At 41.6% G+C, this 26986-nt stretch overlaps 1 protein-coding gene across 2 annotated transcripts; it reads left to right on the top strand.

The window, feature by feature from the left end:
* Positions 1-980: 980 nt before the first annotated feature.
* On the top strand, positions 981-26533 carry LOC139418068 (myelin protein zero-like 1 like). Of its 2 annotated transcripts, none has more exons than XM_071167231.1 (6): positions 981-1280; positions 6411-6583; positions 10696-10909; positions 11196-11325; positions 21768-21888; positions 24076-26533. In XM_071167231.1, the coding sequence occupies exons 1-6, from the start codon at positions 1208-1210 to the stop codon at positions 24175-24177; spliced, it is 813 nt and encodes a 270-aa protein (XP_071023332.1). In that variant the 5' UTR covers positions 981-1207; the 3' UTR covers positions 24178-26533. The 2 variants fall into 2 exon arrangements, with proteins under 2 accessions (XP_071023332.1, XP_071023333.1); XM_071167232.1 differs by having other exon boundaries at positions 21768-21876; positions 24076-26289.
* Positions 26534-26986: the final 453 nt, after the last annotated feature.

The following is a 26986-nucleotide window of genomic DNA, read 5'->3' as shown; positions in this document are numbered from 1 at the left end:
ACCAAAGTGCAGCGTGGAAAGTATTCATGATTATTTTTATTTTTTTTAAACACTCAAAATAACAAAAGTGAAAACGACCACGCACAGTTCTGTCAGGTACAGACACTAAACAGAAAACAAGATCCCACAAAACGCAAAAGGAAAATGACAACTTATATATGATCCCCAATTAGAGACCCACACTCGGCCAAAACAAAGAAATAGAAAACATAGACTTTCCCACCCGAGTCCCACCCTGACCTAACCAAACATAGAGAATAATAAGGGCGTGACAAGTACCAGTTAATTCAGCCTCATTTACTGTCTTTTTTTCCCCAAACATAGCTAATATGGCGGACTTCCTTAAACAAATGTAGTTTCTACTGACAATGGAGATGTTCAAACTATGGAATAAGCGAACGACGAGCGGATAAGAGACAATCTGTAATTTCGATTAAGAAATTAGTGAGCTAGGATGGACGTTGTCAATATAACGATTTGTTCAGCACGTTTGAAATGTATCATGGTACATAAACATTACACAAAAAGTTTGAAATCGAAAATTCAACAATGAGTGGTTTGGAAGGAATCAGTGGCTAACTGTTTGTGACCGTTATAGTGCAATTATTGATTTGTTTAGTGTTGTGTAGTAGCTTTGAGTTTGCGCCACCATGATTTACATGCTAAAATCGCCACTGCATATACAGTATATTGCAAATCTATGTAAGATTCCAGAGGTGCCTCGATCGCTGCAGGCTTGTTGAGGCCACTGAAAACTGGATGAATGTAATGCATTTGTCCCCACAGGATGGCAATTTTATCAGAGATTTCATTTAACACGTCAGGAAAATTATGTAATGTCGAACTTCTTCCATGTTCTCGAACTTGATTTTCTTTAACTGTAATTAATTAATGATTACATAGTTTCATCATTGGAACTGAGATTACTGCCAATAATCAATGTGGGAGAAGGTGAACTCTATTTACTTCAGATCACGTGCGAATGTGGTGTTTCCACTTTGGTGCATGGGATTTTAAAGCAACTTTACCGTCTGGTGCTCCGCGTGAGATAAATCGAGTGCACATTATATGTCATCGTCTTTCCAGTCATGCTAGTGCGTTTTCCTGTGTTTTTTTACACACAGGAGGAGGGTGCTTTGAGCAGCTGAACGTTGGCTAATGTTGGACCAAAAAACAGGGAGGGGGAGATATTGATGCGTTCTAAATTATGGAGCTAAGGAGGAGAAACCTCGCGTGCAATTGTGTTTTACTATATGGAATAACGTTATGTCTCTTTTTCGGTAAGTAACTTACTGTATACCTTTTAAAAGAAGCTAATAACATGATCGCTATAATTGTTAGCTAGCCAGTAGCTATAGTAGTTTGCATGCTAACTAGCCGCTAGCAAATTATGCATTAGTTAACTGGCTAGCTAAATAGACGATAGTTAGCTAGTTGTGCGTGACTTGGTACGATAGTCGTATTTCAAATCAAGGTGTGTGTAATGTATCTATGAACTATAGAGTGCCAGTTAGCTAGCTAGTTACATTCTTGACTTAGGGTCTGGTTAGCTTAGTTTGTTGGTAGCTAGCTAGGAATGCTAACCTAGCTACCTAACATAAAACCAAATAATATCAAAATACACAGAGACGCGAGGAAGCGCCTGTTGTTGTGAAACGTGTCACGTGTTGTTCACATAATTAACTAAACATTTCTGAATCTATTGTTTTGTCATGATGTGTAAGAATTGACCAACTTATTGGCTAAATATGACGGATTCATAGTCTGTGGACAGCAAGTTAAACATATTTTACCTAGCTCATTTCATTTTTTATAAGAAGTTATAAAATCTGAGACATGATTATTGTAGCGCATCATTTGTGGTCTACTACACTTTTGAGATACAACAATAATATTGCTTCCAATGGACTTGGTTTCCATTTGTGTGTTGCTTGCCCAGTCTGTGTTGGGTTGAAATTCAAAGGCTTTAAGGGAAAGGGTCCACCTGTTTTATTATTGCATTTTATGCTGTCAGCATGTTTTTGTCACACTGCATGCCTTCCTCCCTGACCTGGCTCTTTATAAATGGAGAAGATGTTGCCAAATAGGTACAGAACTCTGATGACCAACCCGATTTTACCTATGCCAATCTAGTTAACAACATAGATTAAGAAGCAAATGTCGCGCCAACAGAAATAAACATATCTCTGGGAAGAAGGGCGGGGGTGTATGCTTCATGATTAACGACTCACGAATCGTAACAACACACAGGAACTGATGTCCTTTTGTTCACCTGACCTAGAAATCCTCATAATCAAATATTATTCTCCAAGAGAATTCTCGTCGGTTATTGTCACAGTCATATCCTCCCTCAAGACGATACCACAACAGCCCTCAAGGAACTTCACTGGACTTGATGCAAACTTGAAACCATATATCCTGAGGCTGCATTTATTGTAGCCGGGGAATTTAACAAAGCAGATTTGAGAACAAGGCTACCTAAATTCTATCAGCATATTGATTGTAGCACTCATGCGAGCAATACACTGGCTCACTGCTACTCTAACTTCCGCAATGCATACAAGGCCCTCCTCAGACACGATATGTATGTGGCAGGGTCTACAGGCAGTCACGGACTACAAAAAGAAAACCAGTCACGGACACCGATGTCTTGATTCCAGATAAACTAAACACCTTCTTTGCCCACTGAGTATAATACAGTGCCATCGACGTGGCCCACAACCAAGGACTGGGGCCTCTTCTTCTCCGTGGCCGACGTGAGTAAGATGTTTAAAAGTGTTAACCCTCGCAAGGCTGCCGGCCCAGACGCCATCCCTAGCCGCGTCCTCAGAGCATGCGCAGACGAGCTGGCTGGTGTGTTTACGGACATATTTAATCTCTCCCTATCCCAGTCTGCTGTCCCCACATGCTTCTCGATTGCCACCATTGTTCCTGTACCCAAGAAGGCAAGGATAACTGAACTTAATGACTATTGCCCCGTAGCACTCACTTCTGTCATCATGAAGTGCTTTGAGACTATTCAAAGATCATATTACCTCCACCTTGCCTGCCACCCTAGACCCACTTCAATTTGCTTACCGCCCCAATAGGTCCACAGACAATGCAATCGCCATCGCCATACCTGGTGAAGGAAGGAAACAACATCTTAGCTGATCCTCAACACTGGGACCCCACAAGGGGTCAGTCCCCTCCTGTACTCTCTGTTCACCCATGACTGCGTTGCCATGTACGCCTCCAACTCAATCATCAAGTTTGCAGACGACACAACAGTAGTGGGCTTGATAAGCAGCAACGACAAGACCACCTACAGGGAGGAGGTGAGGGCCCTCGGAGTGTGGTGTCAGGAAAATAACCTCTCACTCAATGTCAACAAAACAAAGGAGATGATTGTGGACTTCATGAAACCACAGAGGGAACACCCCCCTATCCACATCAACGGGACCGCAGTGGAGAAGGTGGAAAGTTAAGTTCCTCGGCGTACACATCATGGACAAACTGAAATGGTCCACCCACACAGACAGTGTGATGAAGGCGTAATGGCGCCTCTTCAACCTCAGGAGGCTGAAGAAATTTGGCTTGTCACCCAAAACCCTCACAAACTTCTAAAGATGCACAATCGAGAGCATCCTGTTGGGCTGTATCACCGGCCTGGTACGATAACTGCACCACCCACAACCACAATGCTCTCCAGAAAGTGGTGTGTTCTGCGCAACACATCACCGGGGGCAAACTACCTGCCCTCCAGGACACCTACAGCACCTGATGCCACAGGAAGGCCAAAAAGATCATCAAGGATAACAACCACCTGAGCCACTGCCTGTACACCCCGCTACCATCCATAAGGCAAGGTCAGTACAGGTGCCTCAAAGCTGGGACCGAGAGACCGAAAAATTGCTTCTATTTCAGGGCCATCAGACTGTTTAACAACCATCACTAACACAGAGGCTGCTGCCTACATACAGACTTGAAATCATTGGCCACTTTAATAAATGGATCAATGGTCACTTTAATAATGTTTACATATCTTACATTACTCTTCTCTTATGTATATACTGTATTTTATACCCTCTTGCATCTTGCCTATGCCGCTCAGTCATCGCTCATCCATGTATTTATATGTATATATTCTTATTCCATCCCTTTTACTTAGATTTGTGTGTATTAGGTAGTTGTTGTGGAACTGTTAGATTACAGCACTGTCGGAACGAGAAGCACAAGTATTTCGCTACACTCGCAATAACTTCTGCTGACCATGTGTATTTAACCAATAAAATTTGATTTCATTGGAAATGTGGCTTTCCTTATTTTCTGATAGCTGAATATGTCTTAAGCCTAGAAACTATAAAGTTTCAAGGCTTTGATGTAAGCTATACATTTAAGTGGCTATATAGTAGAGGTTGACCGATTAATCGGAATGGCCGATTTAATTAGGGCCAATTTCAAATTTTTATAACAATTGTAATCTGCATTTTTTGACACCGATCATGGCCGATTACATTGCACTCCACGAGGAGACTGCGTGGCAGGCTGACTACCTGTTATGCGAGTGCAGCAAGGGGCCAAGGTAAGGTGCTAGCTAGCATTAAACGTATCTTATAAAAAACAAATCTTAACATAATCACTAGTTAACTACACATGGTTGATGATATTACTAGTTTATCTAGCTTGTCCTGCGTTGCATATAATCGATGCGGTGCCTGTTAATTTATCATTGAATCATAGCGTACTTCGCCAAACTGGTGATTTTACAAGCGCATTTGTGAAAATAGCACTGTCGTTGCACCAATGTGTACCTAACCATAAACATCAACGCCTTTCTTAAAATCAATACACAAGTGTATATATTTTTAAACCTGCATATTTAGTTAATATTGCCTGCTAACATGAATTTCTTTTAACTAGGGAAATTGTCACATCTCTTGCGTTCTGTGCACGCATAGTCAGGGTGTATGCAGCAGTTTGGGCCAGCTGGCTCGTTGCGAACTGTGTGAAGACTTTCTTCCTAACAAAGACAGCCAACTTCGCCAAATGGGGGATGATTTAACAAAAGCGCATTTGCGAAAAAAGCACAATCGTTGCCATAAACATCAATGCCTTTCTTAAAATCAATACACAGAAGTGTATATTTTTAAACCTGCATATTTAGTTAAAAGAAATCCAGGTTAGCAGGCAATATTAAACTAGGGAAATTGTGTCACTTCTCTTGCGTTCATTGCACGCATAGTCAGGGTGTATGCAACAGTTTGGGCCGTCTGGCTCGTTGCGAACTAATTTGCCAGAATTTTACGTAATTATGACAACATTGAAGGTTGTGCAATGTAACAGGAATATTTAGATTTATGGATGGCACTCGTTAGATAAAATATGGAACAATTCCTTTCACTGAAATAATAAATATTTTGTTTTCGAAATGATAGTTTCCAGATTTGACCATATTAATGACCCAAGGCTCGTATTTGTGTGTGTTATGTTAAGTCTATGATTTGATAGAGCAGTCTGACTGAGCGGTGGTAGGCAGCAGCAGGCTCGTAAGCATTCATTCAAACAGCACTTTTGTGCGTTTGCCAGCAGCTCTTCGCTGTGCTTCAAGCATTGAGCTGTTTATGACTTTAAGCCTATCAACTCCCGAGATTAGGCGGGTGTGACCGATGTGAGATGGCTAGCTAGTTAGCGGGGTGCGTGCTAATAGCGTTTCAATCGGCGACGTCACTCGCTCTGAGACCTTGAAGTAGTTGTTCCCCTTGCAGAGGCTTTTGTGGAGCGATGGTAACGATGTTTCAAGGGTGGCTGTTGTCGATGTGTCCCTGGTTCGAGCCCAGGTAGGGGCGATGAGAGGGACGGAAGCTATACTGTTACACTGGCAATACTAAAGTGCCTATAAGAACATCCAATAGTCAAAGGTATATGAAATACAAATGGGATAGAGGGAAATAGTCCTGTAACTCCTATAATAACTACAACCTAAAACTCCTTACCTGGGAATATTGAAGACTCATGTTTAAAGGAACCATCAGCTTTCATATGTTCTGAGCAAGGAACTTAAACATTAGCTTTTTTACATGGCACATGTTGCACTTTTACTTTCTTCTCCAACACTTTGTTTTTGCATTATTTAAACCAAATTGAACAGGTTTCATTATTTTTTTGAGGCTAGATTGATTTTATTGATGTATTATATTAAGTTAAAATAAGTGTTCGTTCAGTATTGTTGTAATTGTCATTATTACAAATAAATAAATACAATTGGCTGATTTTAATCGGTATCGGCTTTTTTTTAGTCCTCCAATAATCAGTATCGGCGTTGAAAAATCATAATCAGTCGACCTCTATTATATAGCCCCAATGCCCTCCCGGCTTTTCAATTTTCAATACATTAAGCAACAAACTAAATGTTGGTTCTTTATCAACAGGTACAAATCTAACAGCGGCCATAGAGTTGTATGCCCCGGCGGAGGTGCTGGTTGAGAATGGCACCACGGGGATCCTCAAGTGTTCCTTCAAGTCCAGGGAAGTGATCAGCAGCGCAGCCACAGTCACCTGGTCGTTTCGTCCAACGGGATCCGACCCCGGAAGCGCTGTTTCCGTGAGTGATTACTTTCTCTGGGTCTATGAACAACTCCCATGAAGTTTCTCTCAGATCTTCCACGGGGAATGTTCGAGCACAACATTTTTCCTCTTACTAGGCCCACTGCCACAGAAAAGACCTAGGGAGTATGTGTGCGTGTGTTTGTGACTGGTCCAATGGAAGGACATTAGCCTGAGGAGGGTTGCGTTATGTTATAGGCAACTTCTTCCTGACCATCTGCCTCCTTCCAGTTCATGTTTCTCCCAACTTAACCCCAAAACAATAATTTGGTATTTGTTTCATTAGTCTGTTGTTGATATAGTCCCAAATGTGTTTCATGTCAGCAATAAAGTTTAAAAGATATACAACTTTTTGTATTTCTGTATTTTGAAAGTCATATATTTTAAACTTGATTGTATTCAATTGAGATTTTGTCACTGGACCACACACACACAATACTCGATAATGTCAAAGTGGAATTAAGTTTTTAGGTGTTATTTTACAAATGAATTAAAAATGAAAAGCTGAAATGTTTTGAGTCACTAAGTATTCAACCCCTTTGTTATGACAAGCCTAAATAAGTTCAGGAGCAAACATTTGCTTAACAAGTCACATAAGTTGCATGGACTCACTCTGTGCAATAACAGTGTTTTAACATGATTTTTTAAATGACTACCTCATCTCTGTACCCCACATGCAATTATCTGTAAGGTTGAGCAGTGAATTTCTAACATAGATTCAACCACAAAGACCAGGGAGGTTGTCCAAAGCCTCACAAGTTACATACATGATATGCTTTAGTGAATTTCAGAATGTCTGGAATAGAAAAGGCAGAAATAAAACAATTCAATAAACATTCGTAGCCGGTAGATGGGTAAAAGAAAATAGAAAAAAGCAGACCTGGAATATCCCTTTGAGCATGGTGAAGTTATCAATAACTCTTTGGATGGTGTATCAATACACCCCGTCACTACAAAGATACAGGTGTCCTTCCTATCTCAGTTGCCGGAAAGGAAAGAAACCGCTCAGGAATTTCACCATTAGGCCAATGGTGTCTTTAAAACTTTTAGAGTTTAATGGTTGTCATAAGAGAGCTGAGGATGGATCAACAACAGTTGATCAACAGAGGGAAAAGGACACCTGTACAGATTTTAAAATATCCAAAACATCCACCCTGTTTTCAATAAAGCACTAAAGTAAAATTGCTAAAAATGTGTCTAAGAAATTAACTGAATGTCCTGAATACAAAGCGTTGTTTGGGGAAAACACATCACTGAGTTCCTCTCTTCATATGTTCATGCATTGTGGTGGCCGCATCATGTTATGGGTATACTTGTCATTGGCAAGGACTAGGGAGTTTTTTTTTGGGATAAAAATAAATGTAATAGAGCTAAGCACAAACAAAATCCTGGTTGTCTGCTTTCCAACAAACACTGGGAGACATTCACCTTTCAGCAGAACAATAACTGAAAACACAAGGCCACTGGAGATGCTTACCAAGATTACATAATGTTCCTGAGTGGCCTAGTTACAGTTTTGACCTAATCGGCTTGAAAATCTATGGCAAGACTTGAAAATGGCTTTCGAACTATGATTAACAACCAACTTGACAGAGCTTGAAGAATTGAAAGTGTAATGTGCAAATATTGTACAATCCAGGTGTGCAAAGTTCTTAGAGGCATACCCAGAAAGACTCACAGCTGTAATTGCTGCCATAGGTGATAAAATAAATGTTTAAAAAAAATATATATATATAGACTTACAGGTTTGAATACTTTACAAATTCTAACATTTGTAAAGAAAAATGTTTCTTCCACTTTGACATTACAGAGTATTTTGTGTAGATTGTTAACAAAAAAAAGAAAAATCACATTTTTAATTTAACACAACAAAATGTGGAAAAGGTCAGGTGTGAATAATTACTGAAGGCAATGTATTTTTTGCATTGCTGGGATTTGTATGGAAATGGCAGGAAGAAGCAGAACTTTTACCCCTATTCCCATTTCCCTCCCCTAGAGATCTAGCTAGCTGGTTCATCTTGCTCGTAATGATGCACTTGTATTCGGCCTCGTAACAGTGTTCAGTTGGAGAGGGAGTCACCGACACCCACACTAGTCCACACAGCTATCTGTCCCTCCCATCTTTTAAACAAATTGACTATTGAGGATATCCGCCTGTCATGTACACGCTAAACAAAATCAGCCATCACAGTTTGGTACAGTAGCAGATACAAACATAATACAGATTATCAGGGGAAGATTTGCTGTTGCTTGGCAAAAGTGCCCAGTGATGTAGGTAAGCCATAAGCTTACAATGGTTAAACCTGTTTGCTTGTCTTTCCCATTTCTGTTATGAGTCCTTAGCCAATGACTATGTCCCAAATGGCACACTATTCCCTATATAGCCTAGTATAATACTTCTGACCAGAGCCCCATAGGCACCGTCAAAAGTAGTGCACTATAAGGGGAATAGGGTGCGATTTCGGACTCTGACATTGTGTGCAATTCTTCAACGATATACACTGCTCAAAAAAATAAAGGGAACACTTAAACAACATAATGTAACTCCAAGTCTATCACACTTCTGTGAAATCAAACTGTCCACTTAGGAAGCAACACTGATTGACAATAAATTTCACATGCTGTTGTGCAAATGGAATAGACAACAGGTGGAAATTATAGGCAATTAGCAAGACACCCCCAATAAAGGAGTGGTTCTGCAGGTGGGGACCACAGACCACTTCTCAGTTCCAATGCTTCCTGGCTGATGTTTTGGTCACTTTTGAATGCTGGCGGTGCTTTTACTCTAGTGGTAGCATGAGACGGAGTCTACAACCCACACAAGTGGCTCAGGTAGTGCAGCTCATCCAGGATGGCACATCAATGCGAGCTGTGGCAAGAAGGTTTGCTGTGTCTGTCAGCGTAGTGTCCAGAGCATGGAGGCGCTACCAGGAGACAGGTCAGTACATCAGGAGACGTGGAGGAGGCCGTAGGAGGGCAACAACCCAGCAGCAGGACCGCTACCTCCGCCTTTGTGCAAGGAGTAGCTGCCAGAGCACTGCAACATTACCTCCAGCAGGCCACAAATGTGCATGTGTCTGCTCAAACGGTCAGAAACGGGTGGTATAAGGGCCCGACGTCCACAGGTGGGGGTTGTGCTTGCAGCCCAACACCGTGCAGGACGTTTTTCATTTGCCAGAGAACACCAAGATTGGCAATTTCGCCACTGGCGCCCTGTGCTCTTCACAGATGAAAACAGGTTCACACTGAGCACATGTGACAGTCTGGAGACGCCGTGGAGAACGTTCTGCTGCCTGCAACATCCTCCAGCATGACCGGTTTGGCGGTGGGTCAGTCATGGTGTGGGGTGGCATTTCTTTGGGGGGCCGCACAGCCCTCCATGTGCTCGCCAGAGGTAGCCTGACTGCCATTAGGTACCGAGATGAGATCCTCAGACCAATTGTGAGACCATATTCTGGTGCGGTTGGCCCTGGGTTCCTCCTAATGCAAGACAATGCTAGACCTCATGTGGCTGGAGTGTGTCAGCAGTTCCTGCAAGAAGAAGGCATTGCTGCTATGGACTGGCCCGCCCGTTCCCCAGACCTGAATTCAATTGAGCACATCTGGGACATCATGTCTCGCTCCATCCACCAACGCCACGTTGCACCACAGACTGTCCAGGAGTTGGCGGATGCTTTAGTCAAGGTCTGGGAGGAGATCCCTCAGGAGACCATCCGCATCAGGAGCATGCCCAGGCGTTGTAGGGAGGTCATACAGGCACGTGGAGGCCACACACACTACTGAGCCTCATTTTGACTTGTTTTAAGGACATGACATCAAAGTTGGATCAGCCTGTAGTGTGGTTTTCCACTTTAATTTTGAGTGTGACTCCAAATCCAGACTTTCATTGGTTTGATAAATTTGATTTCCATTGATACGTTTTGTGTGATTTTTGTTGTCAGCACATTCAACTATGTAAAGAAAAAAGTATTTAATAAGAATATTTCATTCATTCAGATCTAGGATGTGTTTTTTTAGTGTTCCCTTTATTTTTTTGAGCAGTGTATTTTCTCTTAAGTCATTCTTATATCGTTTTTTTTCTAATGTCTTTTTTATTTTTTTATTTTTTAGATTTTCTATTACACTTCTGGCAAGCACTACCCAGGGAGCGTGGCTCAATTCAAAGACAGGGTGAAATGGGCGGGAGATCTGAACAAAAAAGATGCCTCTGTCCATTTAATTGAGGCGCAGTTCAACGACAACGGCACCTACTCGTGTGCCGTGATTAACCCGCCTGACATCTCTGTCACCGCCGCTCAGACACAGCTCAAAGTCGTCATCAAAGGTAAACTTGCAAATGGATTCACAACAGTACAGCAACACTCAAGTCAATTTTCAGTAGGAAGTGACCATGTTCTCTCACATTGAAGGATGACTTGGAATAAAAACTGCCAACTGAGCGATTAACAATATCTTAATAACCAGGGGTTAAGAAACACTCATACAAGAGATTAAGCATTTTAACACTGATATAATGCCTCAAACATTGAACTGGCAGTATTGGCACAGCTGTGACTTTGTCATACAACATTACAATTATCTTTCAATGCTTACGTTACCTTGTTTTGCAGAGTCTCTCCCTCAGAACAGCACGGCTGTCATAGTGAGCGCCGTGTGTGGCGCTGTCATCGGGCTCATTCTCATCGCTGTTGTTACCTGCCTGATCATCAAGAGGCATCAAACCAGTCATGAATACGAAGGGTAAGGCATCCTCCCTTGTATAACCATCAGGGTAGTAGATAACTTTAATATCTGGACTTTGGTCAGTTTCAATCATTACACCTGACCATCAGTATCTGTAGAGTATTTTAGGGGGCATCAATAAATGCAATATAACATATTTGATGAAACAAATGAAATCACGCCGGAAACCGTTCTATCGTTGTGATATGTTTTGTGTGCAAAGACTACTCGGCTCTGTCAAAAACCAGTTTACTGCATGCAGTTAATGGCTCTTGATGAGGTCAATCAAAAGGAACTGCATCTCAGAAATTACGTATCAGATGTTCATAGTTGTCTTTTTCTGAAAGAAACCCTTGCAGTGAATGTAGCTCTACTTTCAACAAATGTTTTCATGGCCTCTTTGGTTGTGGGGCCTGCCTGAATCTCTCTTCTTTCTGACCTCCCCCCTGGCATGTCTCTGAGTCACCAACTGACTGACACACACACACTAACGTTCTTAGTCATCAGACCTTAACACTTAGCCCTAACTCCACTGCATGGGTTATGGGGGTTGAGTTACAATGGCTGCGATTGTCGCATGTGTCCTCTCTCTTGGAATAGAAAATAACATGTTTTCTATGAAAACATTTTGTGTTGGAAATAACGTTCAATGGTAGAGCATGGAGCGTCAGGATAGCGGGTTAGATTCCCGGGACCACCACTACGTAAAAAAAATGTATGCGCGCTTGACTGTAAGTCGCTTTGGATAAAAACGCCTGCTTAATGGCATATGTTGTTATTATTATATATTCATTAAAACTCAGAAAGACGCGACTGGAGTTTCCAGTGTGTGTGTTGGCTATGTGGGATTAGACTGTACCAGCGGTACTTGTAAATGCCCTATAACCATGATGAATTACTTACTGACCTAGTAGGTGTCAGATCTGCTTTGCTCAAATGGGTGCTCCAGGTTTACCATTAGAGACCTGAGTGGAGGAAGTCATGCTATCTCCGACAAGAAGATGTTTAGAGGGTGGCTAAATGCCAAGCGTAGACACTGCTCTCTCTTCGCTCTGAGCACATGATTAGTTACAAGGTTTTTCTTGACCTAGGCCTAATATTAAGCATGATTTGACGCACACCCAAATAAGTAGGGGTGCTGACTAACGGAATAGTACAATTATGAAAACACCCTTAAGATAGATGCAATGATTTAATGGGTATAAAACACCAAGGTGTGATATTTTTTTTCATATCACATTATATTCAAACAGAGTTTTGATTGCAGTGTTAAAAAAACTATCCATCTTCTAGACTCAATTCGAGTGTCTCAATTGACAACGATTGACACGTCAAAAGACCAGAGATGTTGCTTTCCAAGATCTGTCTGTCAATGCCCACAGTGACGGATTTTTTTAAAATAGGTGCGCCGTTAAGCTTGGCTTGTCATCTAACGTTCATGTCGTTGTCTGCCACTCACATGTCACTCATCCATTACTGACCACTAACCCCTTCCTCTTCTGTTTCACTGTCATATGGCTCTCCTGTTTCCTCTAACGCTACCTCCTGAACAATATACATTGCCTTCAGAAAATATTCATACCCCTTGACTTATTCCACATTTGTTGTGTTACAGCCTGAATTCAAAATGGATTAAATTGGGGGGTTTCGTACTAGGGCTGACCCCATTTAGTCAACTGGTCGATGGTTTGGTCGACCAAGATACATTTTAGTCGAGCAGTAGCAAATATATGTAAAAACAGTTATGGGACATGAGACACCTGTCTGATTCATGCCTGTCTTAATGGACTAATCCATTGTGGAGGCCTCGGATGGCACACCAGTATTACCAGTAGTACATTTATCATAAATTCTCAATTTCTCATCTACACTGTTTGGGTACGTTAGTTTCTGTTAATGCATTCAATGTATTATTATTATTATTACTGGTTTACCGTTGTCATTGTAGGAGTGAACACATTGTTTGCAGAGCGCACAACCTAGGCTAAACTTGGTTTATTTAATTTATGTCATGTTCGTTAGTATAGACGGACCATGGCGCAGCGTATGTAGAGTTTCATATATTTATTTAGACAGTGAAACTTAGAAAAAAACAAAACAATAAAGAATAAACGAAACGTGACTAACAATGCAGTGCTAACAGGCAACTAAACATAAACAAAATCCCATAACCCACAGGTGGAAAAATGCAACTTAAGTATGATCCCCAATTAGAGACAACGATTACCAGCTGCTTCTAATTGGGAGTCATACACAAACCCCAATATAGAAATAATAAACTAGACTGAAACACCTAGTCACTCCCTGACCTACTCTACCATAGAAAATACAGGCTTTCTATGGTCAGGACGTGACAATTTACGAGTTGTCAATTTATTAATTGTCTTTTGTTTGGAGTGCTCCTGTCGATCTTGAGTAAGGAGACACACCTGATTACGCATAGAAGTAGGCCTAGGCTACCTGGCCTGCGCACAAATGTAGGCTTATAAATGTGCCCATTTTGGGATGTGCCCATTTTAGGATTTCTAATTATCTTAACTCACCATCACTGTGGAGCTGACAATATTTCCTCAATGTAGCCTATTTGAAAAATCTTTCCAGCTATCTCCCTTGCAATAACCACAAAAATGTAATGCTTTGATCCGGTGGAAACGTCATAAAATAGGCCTACCTGATTACTTATCCCTTGCTCAAATAGCCTACATCTGTGTCTGTCCCGAGATCACTGGAGTGAGGGCCCAGAATATTTTCTATGTTGCAAGTTTGCTAGCATGAGCATTTGGCCGGACAAGGTTAATAGTTGATACAATGTTTCAAGTTCCTTGCAGACAGGCCATGCGAAGCCAATGTGATTTATAGGATATTTATTTTTATCGTGATATTTTATAGCTGCAGGCTGCAATGTTTTTATTTGTTGGCTTTATGTAGGCTGTTTTTACATGCTGGCAATATAAGTTACTTTTAGATTTGTATTGTCATTTAGATAGAATTTTGATTAACCACATGACATTGATTTTGAGATATGAAGACTTTATTATAAATTAAACTGTAACATGAAAATGTGCATATGAAAATATAACTGACACGCAGATCAGTAGAAATGGTCCGATTTACTTCCCAAATGGAAAAGGTTGCCAACAGCCTATTACCGGCAACTTCAGGAGCGTCTGGTCGGGAACAGGCTATATTAATCTCTGCTACCCTCTAGTAATTTGTGTGTCCTTATTTTTAATCACAGTGCTTAAAGCATCAAAAGCTCAGTAGTCTACATATAGTTGATTATATTCAAACATAGGGCGTGTCTATATATGGAAAAATACACTCTTACATTTTTTTGGACCAATCAATTGGTCAAGAGAACAGACTCGGTTGAACAATTGTTTTTTTGTAGTGAACAGCCCTATTTCTCACACATCTACACACAGTACCCCATAATGCAAAGTGAAAACATGTTTTTAGACATGTTTGCAAATTTGTTCAATAAAATTTACATAAGTATTCACATCAAAACATGTTAGAATCTTCTTTGGCTGGGATTACAGCTGAGTTTTTCTGGGTCTTTAAGAGCTTTGCACACCTGGATTGTACAATATTTGCACATTCTTTTTAAAATTCTTAACATATCAAGTTGGTTGTTGATCATAGACAGCCATATTCAAGATTTGCCATTTTTAATCCAAAACTGTAAATAGGCCACTCAGGAGCATTCAATGTCCTCTTGGTAAGCAACTCCAGTATATACAGTTGAAGTCGGAAGTTCACATACACTTAGGTTGCAGTCATTAACTTGTTTTTCAACCACTCCACAAATTTCTTGTTAACAAACTATAGTTTTGGCAATTTGGTTTGGACATCTACTTTGTGCATGACACAAGTAATTTTTCCAACAATTGTTTACAGACAGATTATTTCACTTATAATTCACTGCATCACAATTCCAGTGGGTCAGAAGTTTACATATACACTAAGTTGACTGTGCCTTTAAATAGCTTGGAGAATTCCAGAAAATGATGTCACGGCGTTAGAAGCTTCTGATAGGCTAATTGACATAATTTGAGTCAATTGGAGGTGTACCTGTGGATGTATTTCAAGGCCTACCTTCAAACTCAGTGCCTCTTTGCTTGACCTCCATGGGAAAATCAAATCAGCCAAGACCTCAGAAAATAAATTGTTGACCTCCACAAGTCTGGTTCATCCTTGGGAGCAATTTCCAAACGACTGAAGGTACCACGTTGATCTGTACAAACAATAGTACGCAAGTATAAACACCATGGGACCACACAGCTGTCATACCACTCAGGAAGGAGACGTGTTCTGTCTCCTAGAGATGAACGTACTTTGGTGCGAAAAGTGCCAATCCCAGAACAACAGCAACGGACCTTGTGAAAATGCTGGAGAAATGGTCGCTCAGCAAGGAAGAAACCACTGCTCCAAAATAATCATAAAAAAGCCAGACTACGGTTTGCAACCGCACATGGGGACAATGTTTGTACTTTTTTGGCGAAACAAAAAGTAGAACAAAACAAAAATAGAACTGTTTGGCCATAATGACCATCGTTATGTTTGGAGGAAAAAGGGGGAGGCTTGCAAGCCGAAGAACACCATCCCAACTCGGAAGCATGGGAGGTTGGCAGCATCATGTTGTGGGGGTGCTTTGCTGCAGGAGGGACTGGTGCACTTCACAAAATAGATGGCATCATGAGGATGGAAAATGATGTGCATATATTAAAGCAACATCTCAAGACATCAGTCAGGAAGTTAAAGCTTGGTCACAAATGGGTCTTCCAAATGTCAAGATATTGGAGTGGCCATCACAAAGCCCTGACCTCAATCATATAGAACATTTGTGGGCAGAACTGAAAAAGCGTGTGCGAGCAAGGAGGCCTACAAACCTGACTCAGTTACACCAGCTCTGTCAGGAGGAATGGGCCAAAATTCACCCAACTTATTGTGGGAAGCTTGTGGAAGTTAAATAATTTAAAGGCAATGCTACCAAATACTTATTGAGTGTATGTAAACTTCTGACCCAGTGAACTTCCGGCGCCGACAGAGATGGCCGCCTTGCTTCGCGTTCCTAGGAAACTATGCAGTTTTTTTTTTTTTTTTTTTACGTGTTATTTCTTACATTGGTACCCCAGGTCATCTTAGGTTTCATTACATACAGTCGAGAAGAACTACTGAATATAAGAGCAGCGTCAACTCACCATCAGTACGACCAAGAATATGATTTTCGCGAAGCGGATCCTGTGTTCTGCCTTTCACCCAGGACAACGGAATGGATCCCAGCCGGCGACCCAAAAAAACGACTTTGTAAAAGAGGGAAACGAAGCGGTCTTCTGGTCAGACTCCGGAGACGGGCACATCGCGCACCACTCCCTAGCATACTTCTCGCCAATGTCCAGTCTCTTGACAACAAGGTTGATGAAATCCGAGCAAGGGTAGCATTCCAGAGGGACATCAGAGACTGTAACGTTCTTTGCTTCACGGAAACATGGCTCACTGGAGAGACTCTATCGGAGTCGGCGCAGCCAGCTGGTTTCTCCACGCATCGCGCCGACAGAAACAAACATCTTTCTGGTAAGAAGAGGGGCGGGGGCGTATGCTTTATGGTTAACGAGACGTAGTGTGGTCACAACATACAGGAACTCAAGTCCTTCTGTTCACCTGATTTAGAATTCCTCACAATCAAATGTCGACTGCATTATCTACCAAGGGAATTCTCTTCGATTATAATCACAGCCGTATATATTCCCCCCCAAGCAGACACATCGATGGCTCTGAACGAACTTTATTTGACTCTTTGCAAACTGGAATCCACATATCCTGAGGCTGTATTCATTGTAGCTGGGGATTTTAACAAGGCTAATCTGAAAACAAGACTCCCTAAATTGTATCAGCATATCGATTGCGCAACCAGGGCTGGAAAAACTTTGGATCATTGCTATTCTAACTTCCGCAACGCATATAAGGCCCTCTCCCGCTCTCCTTTCGGAAAAGCTGACCGCGACTCCATTTTGTTGCTCCCTGCCTACAAACAGAAACTAAAACAAGACCTAAAACAAGGTCTGTTCAAGGTCTGTTCAACGCTGGTCCGACCAATCTGATTCCACACTCCAAGACTGCTTCCATCACATGGACTGGGATATGTTTCGTATTGCGTCAAACAACAACATTGACGAATACGCTGATTCGGTGAGCGAGTTCATTAGAACGTGCGTTGAATATGTTGTTCCCATAGCAACGATTAAAACATTCCCAAACCAGAAACTGTGGATTGATGGCAGCATTCGCGTGAAACTGAAAGCGCGAACCACTGCTTTTAATCAGAGCAAGGTGACCGGAAACATGACCGAATACAAACAGTGTAGCTATTCCCTCCGCAAGGCAATCAAACAAGCTAAGCGTCAATATAGAGACAAAGTAGAATCGCAATTCAACGGCTCAGACACGAGGTATGTGGCAGGGTCTACAGTCAATCACGGATTACAAAAAGAAAACCAGCCCAGTCACGGACCAGGATGCCTTTCTCCCTTTTTTGCCCGCTTTGAGGACAATACAGTGCCACTGACACGGCCCGCAACCAAAACATGCGGACTCGCCTTCACTGCAGCCGAGGTGAGTAAAAACATTTAAACGTGTTAACCCTCGCAAGGCTGCAGGCCCAGACGACATCCCCAGCCGCGCCCTCAGAGCATGCGCAGACCAGCTGGCTGGTGTGTTTACGGACATATTCAATCAATCCCTATCCCAGTCTGCTGTTCCCACATGCTTCAAGAGGGCCACCATTGTTCCTGTTCCCAAGAAAGCTAAGGTAACTGAGCTAAACGACTACCGCCCCGTAGCACTCACTTCCGTCATCATGAAGTGCTTTGAGAAACTAGTCAAGGACCATATCACCTCCACCCTACCTGACACCCTAGACCCACTCCAATTTGCTCACCGCCCAAATAGGTCCACAGACGATGCAATCTCAACCACACTGCACACTGCCCTAACCCATCTGGACAAGAGGAATACCTATGTGAGAACGCTGTTCATCGACTACAGCTCAGCATTTAACAGCATAGTACCCTCCAAACTCGTCTTCAAGCTCGAGACCCTGGGTCTCGAGCCCGCCCTGTGCAACTGGGTACTGGACTTCCTGACGGGCCGCCCCCAGGTGGTGAGGGTAGGTAACAACATCTCCACCCCGCTGATCCTCAACACTGGGGCCCCACAAGGGTGCGTTCTGAGCCCTCTCCTGTACTCCCTGTTCACCCATGACTGCGTGGCCATGCACACCTCCAACTCAATCATCAAGTTTGCGGACGACACAACAGTGGTAGGCTTGATTACCAACAACGACGAGACGGCCTACAGGGAGGAGGTGAGGGCCCTCGGAGTGTGGTGTCAGGAAAATAACCTCACACTCAACGTCAACAAAACTAAGGAGATGATTGTGGACTTCAGGAAACAGCAGAGGGAACACCCCCCTATCCACATCGATGGAACAGTAGTGGAGAGGGTAGTAAGTTTTAAGTTCCTCGGCGTACACATCACAGACAAACTGAATTGGTCCACCCACACAGACAGCATCGGGAAGAAGGCGCAGCAGCGCCTCTTCAACCTCAGGAGGCTGAAGAAATTCGGCTTGTCACCAAAAGCACTCGCAATCGAGAGCATCCTGTCGGGCTGTATCACCGCCTGGTACGGCAACTGCTCCGCCCACAACCGTAAGGCTCTCCAGAGGGTAGTGAGGTCCGCACAACGCATCACCGAGGGCAAACTACCTGCCCTCCAGGACACCTACACCACCCGATGTCACAGGAAGGCCATAAAGATCATCAAGGACAACAACCACCCGAGCCACTGCCTGTTCACCCCGCTATCATCCAGAAGGCGAGGTCAGTACAGGTGCATCAAAGCTGGGACCGAGAGACTGAAAAACAGCTTCTATCTCAAGGCCATCAGACTGTTAAACAGCCACCACTAACATTGAGTGGCTGCTGCCAACACACTGACTCAACTCCATCCACTTTAATAATGGGAATTGATGTAAAATATATCACTAGCCACTTTAAACAATGCTACTTAATATAATGTTTACATACCCTACATTATTCATCTCATATGTCTACGTATATACTGTACTCTATATCATCTACTGCATCTTTATGTAATGTATCACTAGCCACTTTAAACTATGCCACTTTGTTTACATACTCATCTCATATGTATATACTGTACTCGATACCATCTACTGCATCTTGCCTATGCTGTTCTGTACCATCACTCATTCACATATCTTTATGTACATTTTCTTTATCCCTTTACACTTGTGTGTGTATAAGGTAGTAGTTTTGGAATTGTTAGTTAGATTACTCGTTGGTTATTACTGCATTGTCGGAACTAGAAGCACAAGCATTTCGCTACACTCGCATTAACATCTGCTAACCATGTGTATGTGACAAATAAAATGTTATTTGATGAAAGACATAAAAGCTGAAATAAATAATTCTCTACTATTATTCTGACATTTCACAATCTTAAAATAAAGTGGTGATCCTAACTGACCTAAAACAGGGAATTGTTACTTGGATTAAATGTCAGGAATTGTGAAAAACTAAGGTATATGTACATTTCTGACTTCAACTGTATTTGGTCTTGTGATCTAGGTTTTTGTCCATCTGAAAAGTGAATTTGTTTCCCAGTGTCTGTTGGAAAGTACACTAAACCAGGTCTTCCTCTAGGATTTTGCCTGTGCTTAGCTATTCTGTTTTCTTTTTATCCCAAAAAACTCCCAAGTCCTTGTTGATGACAAGCATATCCATAACATGATGCAGCCACCACCATGATAGAACATTTGAAGAGTTAATCAGTGATGTGTTGGATTTGCACTTCGTGTTCAGGACATAAAGTTAATTTAATTTTTGCAGTTTTACTTTAGTGCCCGATTGCAAACAGGTTGCATGTTGAAATAATTTTTGGGGGAAATCCTCCCTGGTCTTTGTCGTTGAATCTGTGTTTGAAATGTACAGCTCAGCTGAGGGACCTTTTAAAATGATCAGTATGTGTGGGGTAGAGAGTAGAGAGATGAGACATGCAGTCAAAAATGAGTTAAACACGGTTTCCATGCAACTTATTATGACTCAATAAGCTAATGTTTACTCCTGGACTTATTTAGGCTTGCTTTAACAAAGGGTAAAATACTTATTGACTCAAGACATTTCACAATTCCACTTTGGCATGGGGTATTATGTGTAGGCCAGTGACACAATCTCAATTTAATCAATGTTAAATTCAGGCTTTAACACATCCAAATTTGGCAAAAGTCAAGGGGTGAGAATACTTTATGAAGTCACTGGACACATGCTCTTAAAATCTCACAAACTAAATGCTAACAGTTTTAAGTTGAATTTCTATCACATTTTTAAAAATCTATTAATTTTATATTTTGGAGACCTAGGCCCATATTCATAAAGTGTCTCGAGTAAGATAGCTAGTCTAGGATCAGTTTTTACATTTAGACAACAATAAGTAATATTACAGGGGGGACCTGATCCTCTATCCCTCAAACTCAACTCTGGACTTTGAAGCCAATTCCACTACATTTTTTTCATTGTTCCCTTTGAATGAGGTACTCATTTAATTATCAGGTAGAATGGAAACCAGCAGGCTCCGGACCCTATTATATAGTACACTACTATTGACCAGCGGCAACATTTGCTTTCCCGGAGAGTGCCATGTTTGCGCTTCAGTTTAGTTTATTAGGATCCCCATTTACTGTTGCATAAAACATCAAATACATGACTGAAGTACAGAACAGTTATGTACAAGAACAATATAAGATAGTATTACATTGACAATATTACTTTTTTATAAAAATGTTAAACAACCAAGAGACCAAAAAATACGTGAGTTTATTGGACCACTGATTGACATTGGTATGACTAACATACAACACTAATCTTTCAAGTGGGTGATCACATCGTTATCTTATTGGGGTGGAGAATGTTGTTTTTCCCTAATCTACTTGATTTCTTCTCTTATTGACCAATTGATTGTCACACAGTCTATTAGATATAGTAACTGTTTTTAAGTCAGTGTTTTTTTGTTACGTTAATGCTGTTTCTTAGTTTTTTGGAAAGCTGCAGTAACTGATCAACTGTATTTATAAGCATCAGCTCCTTGTTCCCATACAGATCCATGCCTTGTTAATCTTCCAGTACAGTGCCTCTGCCCATGTATGTCACTCCTGCCAACCTCTCCTCCCAGCCACTTGGAGCAGTCATCTCAAAATGTGCAGCATAACTCATGTGGAATCTGCCCATCTCTCATTTGCATTTGTATCTGTCTACCATGTCTTCTCCTGTGTCTTACTGTATGTGTCCATGTCGCCCATTTCTCTGTGCGCCAACGCTTCCTGAACTGCACAAAACAAACCTCCGATTCGTAAACCCCTCCCCCGGTGCAAAATCTAGCTGCACTTCAGTGGCGAGTGTGAGCTCCCACGCCACACGCCCGGGGGGGAAGAAGCACGAATCCAGCTTGGAGGGCTCCAGGTGTAGCAGCCCCTCCGCCCCGGTCCAGGTAGGCGCTACAGTGAGTGACTCAAACCAACCATCCACACCCACTGTCTCCCAGGGGACACGAGCAGGGGAAGAGAGATCTAATAATTAACTAGAGCTGAGATGCACAACAGCATTAGCCTATTCCCAGATCTATTTGTGCTCCTGCCAACTCCATTGCTGTCATTGTCAAGTCAACATTTTGCATGACTATTCCATAAGTAGTTGACAAGAGAACAAAAACAGACTAGTACCTAGCTACTACAACAGGCCAGGGTTTCCTAAACTCTGTCCACAGCTGATTCAAATAGTCAACTAATCATCAAATTTAGATCATTTGAATCAGTTGTGTGGTTGGGGCAAAAAACAAAACGTGCACCCCTTGGGGTCCCGAGGACTGATTTTGGGAAACGCTGGAACAGGATTTCAAGCTGATCTCTTTGATGGCTTTAGTGTCTGGTTGTCTACCTTTAGTTTTTCATCTTTCTGATTTTGGAAATCAGGGTTGTGTTCGGAATGGGAACATTGTAACAAAATGTTGACTTTTCAACCTACTGAATGAGACCCAGGTTGACACACTCCCTAGCATACTAGCAGATACCCATAGACTTTCAGTCATTGCGCTAATGCTAGTTAGCATTGGCTCACGGAACTACCTCTAACTTCCTTCATACTGGACACAGATACATAACATGGTATCCACAAGTTCATCTGACTCTGGGGAAGTAGATAAAGAGCCTCATTGCCAATATCCATTTAAAGGGCCATTACACTCAAATCCAAGTTTGTCACGTTTTTCACCCCCGAAAGTAGTCTAACGTTGAGATTAGTCTATGTCCCAGACAATCTGTTGTGTAGGTCCAGCTATATGCCTCTAACCAAAATCAATGAAAAAATAATTGCCATTAAAGTTCCAGATTTGCGGTACTTATCTTTCCCATCCATTTGGGGTTGAAGCATAGCTGGATCTGCAAAACCAATGGCATGGGATGTTGACTCATCTAGATGTTAGACAACTTTTGAGGTCAGAAAACATCTGACAAGCATTGGAGTGTAATGTCCCTTTAAGTCTAAGGGAGAGACCCATAGGCATTGCTGCCATCAAGTACTGGAGGCGGATACCCTTGCTCTACAGACTCTCTGAATCAGTGGTCACCAACCCTGGGCCTGGAGCAGGCTTTTGTTCTAGCCCAGAAGTGACCCACCTGATCCAACAAATCATCAAGACCTTGATGAATGGAATCAGGTGTTTTGGTGCTGGACTGAAACAAAAATCTACACATCCTGTAGCTCTCCAGGATCAGGATTGGTGACCACTGAATGACGTCATGCGTGAGATCACTATTATTCTGGTTAAGCCCTAAATGCTTATGTCAACAACTGGCTGGAGTGTCACAACATCCTGTTTTGCAAAGCTGCTGTTGGTAACATAAGCATGTATAGATGTTCATGTAGTGCCTATGAAGGTGTCATGCATTGCTTATGAAAGTTCATGGGAGTCCTCTGATGACGTTATCAAACACTATTGTAGGCCTATGTCTAGGAAAAGGAGAACCTTTAATCTTTGTGTGTCTGAGAGGCTTTTGTTTGCGGTCGACTGGTTTAGTTTGTTGATCTTGTGAGGGACAGTCTTGAAATGTGCCTCTCACTCATTACATTAAGAGACGTGTTAGGTCAGATCTGTGGTGGCTAGGATAACGCCACCACATTTCTCTGTCAGTCAAAACATGAAGCTGTACTGTACTTGGCCGTTGTATGTGTGTTGTTTTTCGCCCTATCCATGTTTTGAGTTTTTTGTGTGTGTGATTCTTTGATCCCAGTGGTCGGTAGAAATGACACCCTGAAGATAACAAGAAGAAAATGGCGCCCTCTTCTACACACTCACACAGCCCAGATGTAGTCCCAAGCTGTGCTAGATGGGAGAAAAAACATGTTTTCTTTTGCGTAACAATCTGGCATTGTTACAGGCTTTTATCTTTATCTGGCTTCATTCAGAAGCAATGGGCCAAATATCTTCCATTAACAACACTGCTTTGATATGTCTTTGTTATTTGGCATTGTTATCTGCAGTTGTCCCCACTTAAATCCCACAGCTGTTTACGTTTCCCACGGCCATTTGAACTTGACAGTTAAACCAGTGAAACAAGTATGGTTACTAACACTGTTTTCCTTCTTCCCCTTTGCCATATCTCCCCACCCATCCATCCGCTCATCACAACAGGGGCCGGTGATATACGCCCAGTTGGATCACTCGGGCACCAAGAACCCCAACTCATTCCACAAGATGGAGCCAGTGGTCTACGCTGACATAAGGAAAAACTGAAACGGGGGTGGGGGGAGAACTGGAGACGAAAAGGGAAAGGCCACCATCGCTCGCTGCTTTGGGGTGGGTGGGGAATGTTTAAATACAGGGGGGGATTGATGCGGTTTAGAATGCTATTTTTTTTTTGTCTCATAAAAACCCTTGTCTGCTGAAAGCATTTATTGCATGTTCATATGTGTGATACAAAATGTATGCTACCAATGCTTTCCATACAACACAGAGATTAGAGAAACACTTAATACATTAACTGCATGCTTAGTAACTGTAAAATACATAGGTTCAAGTCGTTTTTTTACAATACAGGTTAATAACATGTTAACAATCATCTCAGTCCAACATTTTGGATGTTAAATTGACGGTTTAGACATAGGGTTTGGATATAGAATAGGATACCTGAAATACATTGCCGTTTTGGCTGCAATCATGCTACCTTCATCTAATCATGTATACATGTTTACAAGGTAACAATCACGTTAACACCATATAATATCACTCTGGTACACAGCCATGGAAAGCTTCTTGGTGAAATTACTTCAGTGTACAGTTTGTTTATTGTGCTGTAGAATTTAACATTGCATTGTTATATCTATGACTAAAACACTGCCTGCCACTGGGTTCGAAACTGAACTGTTCAGCTGAAACAATGATACAAAACAAATTTATATTTTTTACATTGTTTTTATTGTACAGAAATGTATACACTGTTTGCATGTAATTTATTAACTAACCACAACTAATCATGGCAATAACCACGTTTGACACATTTTAGTTTTAACATCCGTTTTAGATTATGTAGGTTTGACGTGATCATGTGAGAGAGATAATATCATCAAATCTTCTCTTCCGTCTTTCAGAAGCAATGGACCAAATATCTTCCGTTAACAAAACTACTTTGATATATCACTGTGCTTTAATATAAAAAAAAGGTTGACATTCCAAGTCTTATTTTACGTTAAAAAGCCAAATGTTTCTGTTCCAATGACTCACTCTCAATCATGTTTGATTGAAGCGATGCATTAATAATCACTTCAAATGCTGTATTAATCCCTTCCATATTAGAATGCAGTAGTCTTACCCCAACCAACATTTATGGATAGTTAACTATGTAAGATCTAGAGCTTGTTACTGTAATTCATTCCTTTCTGGTCAATGGTAGTATCTCTTGGTGTTTTAACAAAATAATCAATTATGTGTTTCAGAATTCCAATTTTGATATTGTGTGTCATTTTTGTCAACTAGTTTGAAAAAGCATGGCTGGTGCTCTGTCTTGATGCTATACGTCACACTGTCACGTCTTAAAAATCCTTTAATTCTTTACCCACTGGGGGCACTGGTTGAATCAATGAAATTACATTGAATAGATGTTGACGTGACATCTGTGCCCAGTGGGTAGCGCTTTAGTGTTTTTAACTGTATATTTTTGCAGTTGACAAAATGCTTCTGATCACACGAGAGCTAGAGGTGTCATTCCTGTTTTCCAAAGCTGCCTCATCCACTAGTCCTGCGAAAGTAATTGTTAGTCTACATTCCTAAAAATGAATCAAATGCTGGCGCTTATCTTGCGGCCTCGTGCTTGTGCAGTATTAGTATATTTGTGTAGTAGTTGTTGAGTAGCGATATTAGCATGTGTAATTTGGTGCTTGTTTATATAATATCTTATGTTGCAAAACATGCACTATGTCCTGCGTATCAAAGACCACATGCACTATATGATTTAATTTTTCTCCGTGTCCTGTGCTTCTTTTTGATGTCTTAACTGGAATGTAGTACATTTAGTGCCTTTTGCATTTTGTCTACTAACTTGAACACCTGTTCTCTCTCATATATACATACATACAGTTGAAGTCGGAAGTTTACATACACTTAGGTTGGAGACATTAAAACTCATTTTTCAACCACTCCACAAATTTCTTAAACTATATTTTTGTCAAGTCGGTTAGTACGTTTACTATGTGCGTGACACATTTGTCTAACAATTGTTTGCAGACAGATTATTTCACTTGTATCACAATTCCAGTGGGTCAGAAGTTTACATACACTAAGTTGACAGTGCCTTTAAACAGCCTGTAAAATTCCAGAAAATGATGTCATGGCTTTAGAAGCTTCTCATAGGCTAATTGACCTCATTTGAGTCAATTGGAGGTGTACCTGTGGATGTATTTCAAGGCCTACCTTCAAAGTCAGTGCCTCTTTGCTTGACCTCATGGGAAAATCAAATCAGCCAAGACCTTAGAAAAGAAATTGTAGACCTCCACAAGTCTGGTTCATCCTTTTGAGCAATTTCCAAACGACTGAAGGTACCATGTTGATCTGTACAAACAATAGTACGCAAGTATAAACACCATGGGACCACGCAGCCATCATACCACTCAGGAAGGAGACGGGTTTTGTCTCCTGGAGATGAACGTACTTTGGTGCGAAAAGTGCCAATCCCAGAACAACAGCAAAGGACCTTGTGAAGATGCTGGAGGAAACCGGTACAAAAGTATCTATAACCATAGTAAAAACGAGTCCTATATCGACATAACCTGAAAGGCCGCTCAGCAAGGAAGAAGCCACTGCTCCAAAACCGCCGTAAAAAAGCCAGACTACGGTTTGCAACTGCACATGGGGACAAAGATCGTACTTTTTGGAGAAATGTCCTCTGGTCTGATGAAACAAAAATAGAACTGTTTGACCATAATGACAATCGTTATGTTTGGAGGAAAAAGAGGACGCTTGCAAGCCGAAGAACACCATCCCAACCGAGAAGCACGGGGGTGGCAGCATCATGTTGTGCGGTGCTTTGCTGCAGGAGGGACTGGTGCAC

Source organism: Oncorhynchus clarkii, chromosome 10 (assembly GCF_045791955.1).
Source record: "Oncorhynchus clarkii lewisi isolate Uvic-CL-2024 chromosome 10, UVic_Ocla_1.0, whole genome shotgun sequence".
Classification (NCBI taxonomy): domain Eukaryota; kingdom Metazoa; phylum Chordata; class Actinopteri; order Salmoniformes; family Salmonidae; genus Oncorhynchus; species Oncorhynchus clarkii.
This window is presented reverse-complemented; position numbering and strand designations above follow the sequence as displayed.

What these genes read in the sequence shown, in the direction of transcription:
- LOC139418068 (XM_071167231.1), top strand. Translation starts at nt 1,208, where the DNA reads ATGGAGCTAAGGAGGAGAAACCTCGCGTGCAATTGTGTTTTACTATAT. An exon ending in ACCAGTCATGAATACGAAGG is followed by an intron (nt 11,326 to 21,767) that starts GTAAGGCATCCT and finishes TGCAAAATCTAG; the next exon opens with CTGCACTTCAGTGGCGAGTG. An exon ending in CGGTCCAGGTAGGCGCTACA is followed by an intron (nt 21,889 to 24,075) that starts GTGAGTGACTCA and finishes TCATCACAACAG; the next exon opens with GGGCCGGTGATATACGCCCA.